General features: G+C 44.3%; 1 protein-coding gene across 7 annotated transcripts in view; it reads right to left on the minus strand.

The window, feature by feature from the left end:
* Positions 1-14,894, minus strand: part of LOC107390570 (neural cell adhesion molecule L1.1) — a 350,852-nt gene that overhangs the window by 79,780 nt on the left and 256,178 nt on the right. For all 7 annotated transcript variants that reach the window (XM_070555506.1, XM_070555509.1, XM_070555505.1 and 4 more), the window contains one exon: positions 14,156-14,278. In XM_070555506.1, coding sequence (XP_070411607.1) covers positions 14,156-14,278 — 123 coding nt within the window. The remainder of the gene's footprint in view (positions 1-14,155; positions 14,279-14,894) is intronic.

Consider the following 14,894-nt stretch of genomic DNA (forward strand, 5'->3'; position numbering starts at 1 on the left):
TCTTATGAATACCTTACAGTTCCTTGTCCAGGTGTCTTGGATGTGCCTTTCCTTCTTTAAAAGTCTTGCCTGTCGTGCAATGTCAGCATTTCTCTTTGTAAGATGCTCATTCACGTACACTCCAGTTCCCTTTAATTTCCTTCCCATCTTCAACAGTTTAACTTCCTGCTCACAAATCGAAGTATAATAGTTGGCATCTTGTTATGCTTTTGTGAAATAGTATGACATGCTGCTATATTTTTACTATCCAAGGGAATGTCTTTGTTTTTAAAAAACTGAATAACTTGCTGCTCAAGCAAATCCTTTTCAGCTCTAGGTGCGTCTTCTCCCTCCTTGTCACCTGCTGTACTCCGTGCATAGGTGTAGTGATTTGTCTTCAGACCAGAAATCACCACATCTTCCATTCTTGTATACTGCTCCAGATCTTCAACTCTTCCTTCCAACTCTTCAATCCTCTTATCTTTTTCCTTAATCACAGTCTTAAGTTGCCTTACTTCTTCAATTAAGTCCATTAGTCCTGTTTGCTGCTTTGCCACCTTACTCAGTTCTTCCGACATGAAGTTAAGGGACTTCTTAATTTCTTCAATATCTTCTGATAGCCTCTTAGTCGCCATGTTTCTTGACCATCTGTTTAAATTCTTAGAAGACAAAAAGAATTCCAGGTTTGTGGTAATCCAGTAGGCCCAGTGTTACTTGTAGAGCACATGTGATGAAGAAAAAAGGACTCAAAGCTTCAAAATTATAGGTAATACTCCCAAAAAAGAAGCAAGACTTCTTTAAGAATGTAAGAGACTTGATCAATCTCTTGGATGTTAAGTTCTTTCCATGATATTTGTTGGTAGGTAGGAGGAAAATTCATGAGACTCTCCCGTCAGCCATCTTGTCAGCCATCCTAGTTACTTGTTTACGTTTGGGTGTTTTCAGAAAACTCCTTTCGGCTTGGGGTGTTTTTCCATTACTTGAAGCAAACTGGTCAGACGAGGGTTTCATGCTAGTGGAATTTCTGGGTGTGTATGTTCAAATAAAAGCTCTTCACAAGTTTTGGCTCTTTGTGAGAGGAAAAATGGCTTCTGACTCCAGTGTGTCTCTGTGCCTTTCCCTCACCCATTGCAAAGGAAGCTTTGTAACGTATTTTAAGGTTTGTTACAATTTACCAAATTATCTGTATGTGCTTTGACTTTCCTTAAGGTAACAGAGGAGAGGTAATATGGGAGAGAGACGATGGAAAACTCTGGAGGGGGTTTGGGCCTTCTCTCTCTCCCCTCTGTTTCTAATTGTGTAAGGTGTGTTATTTCATGTGGCGCATATAAAATACCTATCAGTTAATTGGTGCCGAATCCTGGGAAAGCAGATACCTTCCGGTGGGGGATCGCCTTCGGGGAGGCGCATGGCCACTTCCTCATCAAAGTCCGGCCAGCTGAATTGCTCTCCGGCCAGCTGCTCCGCAGGCAAGCTTCCACCTACGGCTCTCGCTCTACCGGGACGAGGAACGCCAAGTGAGTACCTAAATTAAGTTGCACCCTTTATTTTTATAACTAATTGTCAGTATGGTTTACGCTGGTAGTGATTTTTTTGCCATCCACGCTTGAAAGACGTTTCGGGCCTCGGCTAATGGCTGGATTGAGAGCTGCCGAACTTTATCCTGGACTCCGTTTGCCTCAGTTAAACCAGCGCTGCGTTAAAGCGGCCAACCGCAGTTGGCATAGACACACATGGTCTCAGCTGCCGACAGGAAGGATGGCAACTAGCATGCGGCACTGCAATGAGAGTGATGTGTAGCCACGTTAAAGCGGATAGTAATTTGAGAGAAGAGGAACGCGAGGGAGGTTGTAATCCAGTTTGTGCATGCGTACACAGGCACCCCACAGCGAACAGAGAATGAGAGAGATGGGTGGGTCGTAATAGGGTTGGATGTGCAATCACTATGTAAACTCACTGACGATTGTATTGTTAAATAAAAATTTCATGGTGCAGACAGGTACCCGAGTTAATCATCGTTATAATTGGCTAAAGGAATCCAAAACGTCTAAATTCACCCCTTGTTGTTCTATGGTCTGTGTATTCGTGGGTTGGTGGGCGGTGTCATTTCGGATTGTGCAGGACTGATCACTGTAGTCCTGTGGTGTTGTTATCGTTCGTTGCTGGTATTAGAAATATTGATGTCGGCTGTCGCATCACGGACAGCGGACGTCTGTGTTGTGTTGTGGTTTTAAGTCTGTACAAAAGTGTTAAAAGGAAAAAACCCCGGCTGTCTGCTGACTCATTGTGTTTCTGTGGTATGTGTGCCTCAGGACTTCAAGGAATGTTGTGTGTGTGGAGGTTCGGATGCAGTTCTGAATGGGTGTGTTCGTATGTGTGTGTGTGTGTAAGGCTCAACTGCAGTTCTGAGCATCGGTGTGTGTGCGTATCTGGGTTTTTGAGTGTGTGAATCCTGCAGGTTCTGTTCTAAGTGTGATTGTGTAGCTGCAGTTCTGAAGTTTTGAGCCGGCTCTGTCTGTCTGTCTGTCTGTGCATGTATGAGAAAGTATGAATCTAGAAGTACTGGAAAATGGAAACTAAAATTCTGAGACGGTGTGTTCAGTTGTGTGTGTGTGTGTGTGTGTGTGAGTGTGTGTGTGGAAAAAAGATGAATCTGAGGAGGAAGCTGTTTATCACCAGCAGGGTAGCTACAGAGGGAAGTTTAATACCCAGAGGGGTGGTCGTAACAGCAATCAGAGACAGTGGTCCTCACTAGACCACTCACAGCCACTCGTTTGTTGGACTTGAGGAGGTCAAGGTCACATGTCATGTGACTGTCCTTCCCAGTCAGATGGCCCAGATAACAGAGTGCCCAATAAGGGTCCCCGATAGAGGCAGGGGTTTCCAAACACAGAGGAGCCAACCTAGCCGTGAGCCTGTCAATCATCAGACTGCCTGTTAAATCTTCTAGGCAGAGACCTCATGTCAGCGTTAAAAATCTCTATTGCCCCCATAAAAGATGACATGAGAGTAGTTCGTGTGGCTAAAAGATTGCTGTTATCTGCATGAGTGTGTGACTGCTGTTAAACTGACTTTGTGGTGTTGACGATGAGGAAGAGAGTTAACTTAAACCAGATCCCTGCAATATAATGTTTTCCTGTTAGAAACTAGATTTTCCAGGGTTTGTGGTTGACACTAATAGATCACGTAGGTTTTATACCTAAATAGTTCCCCTAATGCTCCTTTGTACATTTCTCTGTTGTGATGAATGAGTTACAGAATTAGAAGGTGCCTTTATTGTAAAGTATGATTTGGTATTAATGTGATACAAAGCCACATGAATAGTTTCTGTTTGGTTTTTTCAAATGATGTATAACTGTAAAGAAGGTGCCATATTGCCATTTTAAAGTGATAAACTCTTTTCCTTTGTACAAATTCTAACACAGATCTGGTTGTACCAGATTCGAGTTCCTGTGGAGGCAGATTAGCTGTGAGGCCTGATCTATGTCCACAGATGCCTTCTGCTACTAGAGTTAGTTTAAGAATGTGGTTTGGGATGGTCTTTGTTTTCACTTGGTAAGGCTGTTCCTTCATGGAATGCAAACCTTAGCTCAGCAACCTGTTTTGTTTCATTGGTTAGACTAAGTAAATATGGTGTAACTGTAATATTTGTCATTTTCTTTGGAGAAGTGAGCTACTTTTATGAGACATATTGGTAAAATTCTCCAGTAGGACTATCTGAGATATCAGGGAATCTATGTTATGAATATGGATGAAAAGCTTGGTTTAAATGGGTTTATCTTTACTTTTACTTTTTGGGAGTGTGAAGTTTCCAAACCTACATATCTAAATTTCAGGGAGTGACAACCTAAAACCCCGGGTATATATATATATAAGGCTGTAGTGCCTGTTTGCATTCAAAAATACAGATTGGGTATTCCAAAATAATGGTTGTCATCGTTTGAATCTTTCCAGTATCTGGTATTCTGTTGAACTGTTTTGGTTTGTTTTTTACAGAAATGTTCTGACCCAGTCTTCACACCCTGAATGTTTGGAGGTGTAGCGTTATGAGAATGCTATTTTCTGCCCTTAACGACACAGTAACAGTGTGCATAAACTGCCAAGGTCGTGTGCTTGCCTCTGATGTTTACATTACAGCAAAGAAGACAGAAGAAGGATGAAGAACGCTTTCATTAGTTAATCAAAGAACTTTATTTTTAATAAAGCTAATCAAAACAAATGTTGGTCAATAATAATCAGGTGACCGATCTGTGAAATCACAATGTATGATTTATGTGTTTAATGAATCACAGGACTAACTGAGCTAGACACCCTGATCCACATAAGATAAACACATGACACATTGTTCATCCAATCAGAACTTCCGTTCTGTTGCGGGGCAGAGTTCTGTGGTGTTTACTTAATCTGTCCACTCTGGTTGGCTAAGATTCATAAACATCTAAGCTTAATAAAACAGAACCACGCCATTTTAGTTCAGTTCCATCGAGTTCCACCGCAAGTTTCAACGTAGTTCCAACGTGAGCTCGACCAGCTCTCAAATCCATCATCGCTAAGTGAAGTGCAGACTGGCCAGCTGTATTTTCTACTTTAAGCTGAGAACTATCAAGCTGGAAAAATTCTGTCGTTTCATCAACAAGACGACGGTTCCTTCAGAATAAAAGCTGAACTCGCTACTTGACGCGGACATCTGCCGTTACTACCGGGAGTCTATCCGTAGACTGGTTTGACGTGCTGCAGAAGCTGTGCTATCAGTTCGAGCACCGAAGGAGGGTCCGAGTCGACCTGGCATTCCTGATCTAAACACGGGAGTCTCCGAAACGGTACGTAGATGCGGAACAGATGGCGTCTCATGTCCGTGCTCCTGAAGTCCTCGTGGTTAGTTAGTCAAAACAACATCTTACACCCAGACTCGCCTTGCATCAGCTGGAGATTCTGAACTGACACACACACACACCAACACTTCAGCATCCAAATCCATATGCATCCATCATAGAGTTAGTCCTGGTGATTGTTTCGAATAATAATTATAAAATTAAATATTCTTAAATGTCCCATCTCTCTCTTTTCTTGTCTCTAAGTCAATACAAAGTGTTTGAATAAAACTCCCTGAAGTAAAAACAACCTCTTTTGATTATAAGGGCCCAGTCCATAGATTAATCTCTGGATGTAATAAAATTGTAAGAATATACCAATTATATTCCGCTACAGAGACAAGGTTCTGAAGAATTTGTGTGTCTGTGATTCCTCAATGAAAAGACTAGTTTAGTTTTTATCTTTGTATGAGCAAACTTAGTGAAGCCTATTTTACAAAAATTTGAGTTGATTTCTATTCATCATATCTTAAATTGTCCACATAATAGCCTCAACCATCTTCTGTTATTACTTCTGTTTAGTAGGGATTGTTAGAAGTTTTCCAATTATTTTCTAAAAGACAGGGAGTTTTAATTAGGTTGATTCATTGGATTACAGTTAGAAGTCCAGATAAGATGTAACCATTAAACCGGAGTGATTCATTCATTATTTTTCAAAGTTACGGTGTATTGTTCATCTTTTCTTGATTTTATATTTAACCGTTAATCTCCTTAACTAACTTCTAATTAGGACGTTTTGCTTAGTGTAAATTGTGATTTAATACTGCTACAGTAAGGGTGAGCTGCCATTTCTGTTTAACCTTTTGCTTGTTTTGAATAAGGTTTTGAATAATTAGGTTTATAGTTTGTTATTTTGGGCTTGGTTCAAAGCAAACACAGTGGTTTCAGCCTGGTATACATAGATTTCTTAGGGTTAATTGTTAAAGCTCTGTTCTTTCCTTTTGTTGAAACAGGCTTTTCTTTTCTAATGATTTTGTGTTATGATTAGTTACTGTGGAGTTTATTCAGTTTTGGTTTCTAACTCCTGGATTGATCATCTTTTCTTTTACTGTGACTGTTGTTTAAATGTTTTGTTTTGATTTTAAGTCGCCTGATTCTGATTTGAGATTTTGTTTTGTTTCTTGGATTCATGTCATGAGCAGACTCTTTGCCAAGTTGAGATATCTGGCCATAATAATTTGACTTACTGTTTTTACAGAAAGGTGTTTGGTTTTTTCATAAACCTAAAAACTTCTTGTTAAATGAGTCTTGTCAATCAGTTGTTGGGTTATGTAAACTACTGGTGTAGGGTAGTTTAATACAAAATGGGACATGAATTGATGAATGTACTTTGGTATAGTTTGCTGATAATTATATGAGTTGATTCCAGCTTAGGGATGATATCGAGTGGACTGCGATGGTAAATTTCAGGTGAATTTTGGCCCCATTTGGGGTCCAAACTGGACTGTATATTGAATGGTTGTTGCTGAAGTTGTCAAAAAGCCACAGTGAACTTGCAGACCCTTTTGCGCTTTCTCACCGCAGGCCATGGAACCAAGGAGTTTGGGGTCCTGTTGCACGTGATACTACCAAAATGAAGCATCAAGGTCACTCATCTCATCCCTCCCGCTGCTGCATACTGCTGAGAGGGCCACTACGACTGACCATCATCGGATGGAATGCATGTGAGCTCGCCGAGGACGGCAGATAAGTAAACGATCTCCCTTAAGCTTGCAGGGCCCATCCACCATGTCGCTGCTGATGGTTGGGGATCGCCCTTTGCCCTAAAACCACCCCTCAGCATCTGATGGAACGAGAGGAAATAGCAGCAGTTGGGAGGAACAAGGGAAACAACACCCGGTGTTTGAGACCCCTCCTGGGTCCGTTCACACGACGCTGTGACCAGCCTCCAACGATGTCAAGATCCAGTACCCCAAATCTCCCGTCTGGTTTCATGGCTATTGCTGTAACATCATCAAAGTTGTTGACGCACACATCTTTTGCTCTGACAGGCTCGAGGACATCTGAGCTGAAGAAAGAGAGTCTGGGTCTGTGATGACCCTTCTGTTTCATCTCGACGAAAGGGCAACACCATTCTATGGAAGACATTGTTAAGCTCAAACTATAGTTTCCAGTCCACGGACAAGGCCTTTGACCTCAGCTCTGCCACAGTTAGAGCTGCGTACATTACCATTAACATCAACTTTCCCCCTCTAGCAACTTCCTGAAATCCAACAAATCGACTGAGTTGGCTGGTATCTGATAACTGGTATTAACTCGTGTTAAAGTTCTTGCACCTGTTATGGTTATCATAATCATGATTTGCTTAGTTTTAGGAAGAATATGTAAACAAACTGCTGATGACTGATGTAGGTTATCTTAATAAAGCTAGGCACACAGGATATAGTTGTAGTTTTTTTTGTCTAGGTCATTGTTAAGCTAAAATCCTCGCATTGATTCATAATTCATGTTTATTGATTATTGGGTTAGTGACATCTTATTCTGATTTGTTATAACAACTTATTCTGATTTGTTATAACAACAAAAATGAACATCAGGAGAGATCGATAGGTATTTTTAATTGTTCATCTTTGTTGTGAAATCTTTTCCTTTGTGAAATGTTGTTAGGAAAAACCCTGACCTAGTTACTTGTTTACGTTTGGGTGTTTTCAGAAAACTCCTTTTGGCTTGGGGTGTTTTTCCATTAGTTGAAGCAAACTGGTCAGACGAGGGTTTCACGCTAGTGGAATTTCTGGGTGTGTATGTTCAAATAAAAGCTCTTCACAAGCTTTGGCTCTTTGTGAGAGGAAAAATGGCTTCTGACTCCAGTGTGTCTCTGTGCCTTTCCCTCACCCGTTGCAAAGGAAGCTTTGTAACGTATTTTAAGGTTTGTTACAATTTACCAAATTATCTGCATGTGCTTTGACTTTCTTTAAGGTAATAGAGGAGAGGTAATATGGGAGAGAGACTATGAAAAACTCCGGAGGGGGTTTGGGCCTTCTCTCTCTCCCCTCTGTTTCTAATTGTGTAAGGTGTGTTATTTCAGGTGGCGCATATAAAATACCTATCATACGGCACTCATCTACTGTACAGTCACAGGTGGGAGGGAGATCTTGGAAGAAGCAAAGAGCACATTGACTCCTCCAGTTGATGACCTCACCTGGCTGAAGCCCACCAATCCGAAGGCGGGGAGGGGAGGGGTGGGGGTGGGGGGTTAGGTCGGGTTTTCACAGCATCTGTCTGCATTCCTTCGTGGAGGTTTTAGTTGCTTGCAGCTCAAGGCTACCAGGGCGTCAGATTCAGATATCAAGAATTAGTTTGGGTCACGCTGAGACAATTTTCCTCTCTGCCTTCAGTCTTTAAACTGATCATTCCAGTCCTTCAGTGAAGCCAATTTTGGGTTTTAAGCTTGTCCAAACCGTCCGGTGACTCTCTCCGAGATGACATCCATTTTGCGCACTAATACCGGTATCTCAGCTAGAACATTGTCCAGCTTACGATTCACCTCGAGTAACGTCCCAGTCTGAGAAGTCTCCACACGGACGGTGCGTTCCGTGGGTGCCGGTCGCCCTCCAATCACTCCCGTCTTCCCAAATTTCGAGAAAACCAGATATCCTCCCACTCCAATCAGGAGAAATCCAGTGATCATCAGACCAAATATCCACACGTCTTTAATGTCCTCAATGGACAGCTGGGAGAGGCATATGATCTTCTACTCCTTCCAGGAATCCAGCATATATCCCACCGGGTGTGTCCCCTGTGGACATGTGGGAGCCCCCTGCTCCGTTCTCATTGTTGAAAAAATCTTATCGATCACATTGAATGACCAATTTATCAAATCCATGGTTAGTAACAAATAAGAGTTTTTCAGAAGAAGTGCAGATAAGCGCTCTGTGGGCAGACAGGACAAAGAGCCTTGGGAAAAAAGATAAGGGAGCGAAAGAGGGAAGCGTCTGTACTCCTCGAGTGCCTAAATACTTGTTCTAAATTTTAGGTAAATTGTTCAGTGCATCATCATAGATACAAATTTAGTAAGTTTGGACTCTTGGAGCCAACAAACCTCTTGTTTGAGCATGTAGCCAGCATGTTATGGAAATTAATTATTGATTTAGTGTTTTAAAGAACATTTTATGTTCATGTTTAAAGGGGCAATGTTATGATAGAAAAATGCATTATAGATAACATGTCTGATTATTACTGGACATCCCACTCAACCTGTTGAGCTACTGCTGCTCAGTCTGCAAATGAAGCGGGAACTTGTGATGTTTCTGAAGGTCTGATGTGTCTGGAGGTCATAGGGGCCCCTTCAGAATACACACGACTAGTCAGAAGATACTTCCCAGGTGGCTTCTGGTGGACGGCCTTACGTCTGATGAGTGGATTGACCAAATAATAATTGTTGATTAAAAAGGATGGTGCATGTGCCGCTAAAATTATGTTTATGTATTTAGCTGATGCTTTTGTCCAAAGCGACTTACAAGTGATAATCAGCATGTTGCCCTTGATGCTAACAACAACAATAACAAAAACAACTTGACATCAGTCATGGAGAGGAGGGAACAAGGAGTGGACAGTGGGGGGGGGGGGGACTAGGGGTCTTAGCACACCTCTGTTGTTGCTTGGCTTCCCGGGGCTGGAGGCTAGGAGGGGGATCTGGCCATCTGGTTGGGGTCTGGGGTGGTGGGTTGCTATGCTCAGCGTTGGGCAGGGGAGCCTGCTCATCAGCACCCCAGCAGAAAGGGTCGAACTCTGGGAGCCGGTGATGGCTTTACCCTTTGTGCAGCAGTACTGGGACCAGAGTGAATAAGGTGTGTATGGGGAGCATGAGTGGGTGTCTGGCATGCATTTTTCTAAGTCTTTGGTTGTATGTGCATGTGTGAGCATGAGGGAGGGAGTGTGTGACTGTGTCTGTGTATGACTGTGTATGTCAGGTGGGGCCTTTGACTCTTCCCCTCTCCTGGGACTTCTTTTGATGCAATACATCTTCGTCTCCCCTCCCCCTGCCACACTTGGTGTGGAGTGCGGTGCCTTGGTCTGTCTGAGTGTTCGTGGCTTTGGGGTCAGGGGGTTTAAGATTTTTGGCGTCTGCCTGATTAATCCCGGTGGCTGTCTGGTGGGATCTGGGTCTCTGGGCTCAGCTGGGTCCTCGGCGAGGGGTGGTCGCCCCTGGGTCCCGGGTCGCTGGGTTTGGACGGCTGGAGGGTGGGAGGCTGCGGGCGGGCCTGTGGGCTTGCCGCTGATATCTCCTTGGACTCTGCCGACTGCTGGTTGTGGCCCCCCAGGGCAGCAGTAGCTCAGGTGGTAGAGCGGGTTGCCTCATGATCGGAGGGTCATGGGTTCGATTCCAGCTCCCACCAAGGGTATCCTGCTGTTGTGTCCTTGGGCAAGACACTTCACCCAACTTGCCTGTGTTAGTGGTGGTCAGAGGGGCCGACGACGCCAAATGGCATCCTCGCCTCTGTCAGACCTCCCCAGGGTGGCTGTGGCTACAAGTAGCTTACCATCACTAGCAGTGTGTGAATGTGAGTGTGTGAAAGTATCTTTGGGTGTCTTGAAAAGCGCTATATAAGTTCAATGCATTATTATTATTATTATTATATCCTCTGCGCCTCTTGAGGGGAGCAGGGGCTTTTCTGGTTGCAGTCTCCCTGGAGTCCCTGTGCTCTGGAACAGCTCCTGGATCTCTGGGACTTGGAGCTCCCTCCATCTCCTACACATCTCTGGGTGGCAGATCTGTGGCCCCTCAAACTCTCTATTGGATGCTCCTATAGAGAAACCTTACACATACAAGTGCGTGTACACACACAGGTGCTCACATGGTGCTCTCATAAGTGTGGACTTGGGCACGTTCAACACGTCTTAAGGCTGTGGTTGGCATTTAATGCACTGCGATTTATTATCGTGTGATAGTTCAGTAAAACAAAGTTGATTTTATATTTCCTCATCAAGTTGACACAATGTTAGCTTGCTCCTGTTATATTGTTGTGTGTCCCTTTTTTGCAGGTCTAGAAGCAGACCCCTTTTCATCATTGACTGTTTATTTTTGTGGACCCCCCCCCCCCCCCCCCCCCGCATCTGTTGTGGTGACGAGAAAGCTGAGTCAGAAGGTGAAGCTCTCGATTTACTGGTCGATCTACGTTCCTACACTCACCTATGGTCACGAGCTTTGGGTAGTGACAGAGAGAACGAAATTGCGGATACATGCGGCCAAAATGAGTTTTCTCTGCAGAGTGTCTGGGCTCTCCCTTAGAGATAGGGTGAGAAGCTCGGCCATCCGGGAGAGGCTCGGAGTAGACATGCGGCTCCTCCACATTGAGAGGAGCCAGTTGAGGTGGCTCGGTCATCTAGTCAGGATGCCTCCTGGACACCTCCCTTGTGAGGTTTCCAGGCACGTCCAACCGGGAGGAGACCTAAAGGAAGACCCAGGACACGTTGGGTGGAGAATGTCTCTCACCTAGCCAGGGAATGCCTTGGGATTCCCTGGAGAAGCTGGCCCAAGTGGCTGGGGAGAGGCAAGCCTGGGCCTCTCGACTTAAGCTTGGTTTATGCTTGATGCATTCACTTTCCGTGCGGTGATGCAGCTCACGGATGGAACGCGCTTCACAACTCGCAGCGTTTGTGCGGCTCGTCTCTGCGGTGAGCCAATATTCTCCCAAACTGAACGGGGCAGCATGGAGCTCTACGGAATGCATCCAACACTACACCATAGTAGAAGTAAACATTACTGTTTACAACACGGCATTTCAGCATTTTTAACAGCGTTCTCGTCTTTTCCGACAGTGCGAGCTATTTCTCTCCAAGAATTATTAACAACATGTTGATCAAGGTGATCTCTGAGAGCTGAATCATACAAATGTCTGTATTTACGAACCTCTGCCGTACTAGTTCTTGCCGGTCCGCCATGTTTTTCCGCGTCCGTCCGTCCGCGTGGTTAGAAATTTTCCGAGGTGCGCATTGCGGAAATTCTGGGCCGTGCGGAGGCGCGGTGGAGGGGCATGTTGTTAAAATGACGCAAAATGATGCAACTTTTCCGCACGGAGCCGTGCGGACCTCGCGGACGCGTCAAGCATAAACCAACCTTAAGGCTACTGCCCCCGCGACCCGACTCTGGGTAAGCGGATGAAAATGGACGGATGGATGGATGCACTTTAGGTTGTTCGTATGAACACTCTTAATCCCATTTGTAGGGAAGAATAGAGGAAAGTTTCTATGAACATTTAATAAATAAGGCCACTGGCTTGTATGCTGCCAGCAAGAGGGCAGGAGCATTCAGTAGTGCCTGGCCGTGGCTCGAGGGCCTCGGGTGGACCTTGGTTTCTCCTGTACTGGGAGGAAGAATTTTTTTCCACCTCTGGGGAGGCGGATGTCCAGGACGGGGAGGACCCAAATATACCTGGGTGTCTATGTCTTAAAGTAGGTACGTGTGTATGGGGAGCATGAGTATGAGAATGTATGACATACATTCTTGTAAGGGGCGTGTGATTGTGTTAGTGTGTAAATCTATATGTCAGGTGGGTTATTGGACCCCTCCCCTCCCCTGGGACATCTTGTGGTGCTACAACCTATTCGCCTACCCTCCCCCTGCCACTTTTTCTGCCAGTGGGTGGTGCAGAGATCTGCCTGAATATCCACAGCTCCAGTGTGAGGCGGTAAGTCTTTTGGGATCTGTAGGGTCACTCTCAGTGGATGCCTGGTGGGGTCTAGATCCCTGGGCTCTGTTGGGTCCCCAGCGGGGTTGGACACCCCCCCCCCCACCCCCCCACCCCCGGGTTCTGGGACACAGTTCTACAAGTTCAGCCAACTCGGGGTTGGGCGGCTGTGGGCATGTCTGGGGGCTTGCTGTTGTTATCTCCAACCAATCTGGCGGCTGCTGGTTGCAGCCCCTGGAGTAATCCTCTGCACTTCTAAAGACGGGGGTTGGGTATTCTATGGTGGATGTCTCCCTGGGGTTCCTGCGCTTTGGGGAAACCAATGGATCTCTAGGGCTTGGAAGTCCTTCATCTTCCACACATCTATGGGGGCAGATCTGTGGCCCCTCACACTCTCTATTGGACGCTCCTATGGAGAAACCTTACATATGCAAGCACGTGTATGCACACAGGTGCTCACATGGTGCTCTCATAAGTATAGACTTGGGCATTTTCAACACGTCTTAAGGCTGTGGTTGGCACTTAATGCACTGTGAATTATTACTGTGTTTCTCAGCAAAAAATTGTTACTTTTATATTTCCTCATGTAGTTGGCGCAGTGATCTTTTGGTCTTGTATTGTTTTCTCTCCCTCTCTTTCTGCAGGGTTTTACTTTGTTGCTTGTTGGATGATATTATTGCTATAAAAAGATACTGCATGTCATTAAAACAGTTTGTCCAAAAGGCAACTTACAAAAGGCCATCATCTCCTTAAGTTTTTCTTTGACACATACATATAGTTTAGACAGTTAGCACCTGAATTTCCTTCTCATAAGGGAGATCTCAGGCTGGGATCACATAGAACTATTTTTTTTTTCTTTTTAAAGCCCTTAGCATCAGCTGGAATCAACAGATTTGGTGAAATATCTGGTCTGTTACAGCCCTGATCTTAAGAGGACACCTGCAATAGATTCCACGATACCTCCAGGTGCAACCATGTGTGGCCCAGGATTCTCCAAGTGTGGGTCCAGAGTCTTAAAGTGTAGAGGAGGCTCCTCCTGGCCAACACGCTCCACTGAATCTAGTCGCATGTAGCAAAGGTAAGCCTTAGCGGGGGCCTCTACCTACTCTTTTAGAGTCTGGTAACCTCCCCCCCTTTGAAAGAGAGGCCTTTGCAGCCAGACTCAACCTGATCCAGAAAGTTTAGTTGTTGCGATTGTATGTTGGAATATTAAATGCAACATTAAAGGTTTAAATGGCATGGCAGAGCCCTGCTACCTATATGATATTAAAAGAGGAACTGATAAGAAATTAATAAATGTGTGTAGAGCTTTGTGATGAGAGCTATAGCAGGCCTAAGACAAGCCGGCTTGTAATTTCTCCAGGGAAGCATGTTCTTAAGTTGTTTTAATACAGAAACCAAATGCTGAAAGCTGATTAACACATATCCAAATTAACATGCAAATCAGGAATTTAAAAAACTGAAAATATTTGACACTTTTAATCAGAAATATGCTTCAGAAATCATAATTAATTCCCCATAATTTTAAATGTGTCTTATTTTATTTTTTGATGGCCAGAGTAAAGCTTTTTTATTCTCATAGTAACAGAAATTCAACCCTGATTCCACAAGTGTTAGAAAGTGAGTCCTGCATTAAACATAACTGAGTGTTTTCTTTTAAAAGTAGTCTTTATTTACCTCGCTGGTACTGAACCACATATCCTAAAAGTCTGCCATTGGTTTCCAGTGGAGGAGTCCAGTAGAGAATCAGGGACATCTCTGTAGGGCTTTCAAACCTCAGTGATCCAGGTGGACCAGGAGCTACAAAGAAACATAAACACATGGGTTGAAAGCAGGCACACTTTACACATTCTCAAAAAAGCAGGAGATTTGGGGATTTATAGAATAAAAACAAGTTTCATTAAAGGGCAGATACAACACTGGCACCAAATTCACCAAACACAATGTGTTCCTATTAGGGCTATTGCAATAGCTCCAGAATCTAAGCAACCTTGGCAAAGGGACTTTCTGCTACTACCCATACATCACTTCTGCTGTTTTCTGCTGGACTCTGAAGGAACTTCACCTTTATTCCTGTTCATTCCTGCTGAGACAGTTACCATCAGATTCTGATATGTGCTGTTAGGGTTAACCCTTATCAACAGGGTTCTTCAGGACCATCTGTTTCAGGTGTGACTGGCAGTGTTTGGAGTAACGTGGTACTAAAGTAATTAATTACTGTAATGCATTGCTTTTTGCTGTAATCAGAGAATCAGAGAGAATTTTATTGCCAGCGCTCCAGCGAACCTGAGCATAGGAACTTGACTCCACAGAACAGCCTGACCGAGATTACACACACACATATAGACAGGACAGATACAGGCAGACCGCGAGAGCAGCCATAACGGCGCTCATTTCAATAGATGAAGAGGGGATT

Source organism: Nothobranchius furzeri, chromosome 10, assembly GCF_043380555.1.
Source record: "Nothobranchius furzeri strain GRZ-AD chromosome 10, NfurGRZ-RIMD1, whole genome shotgun sequence".
Classification (NCBI taxonomy): Eukaryota; Metazoa; Chordata; class Actinopteri; order Cyprinodontiformes; family Nothobranchiidae; genus Nothobranchius; species Nothobranchius furzeri.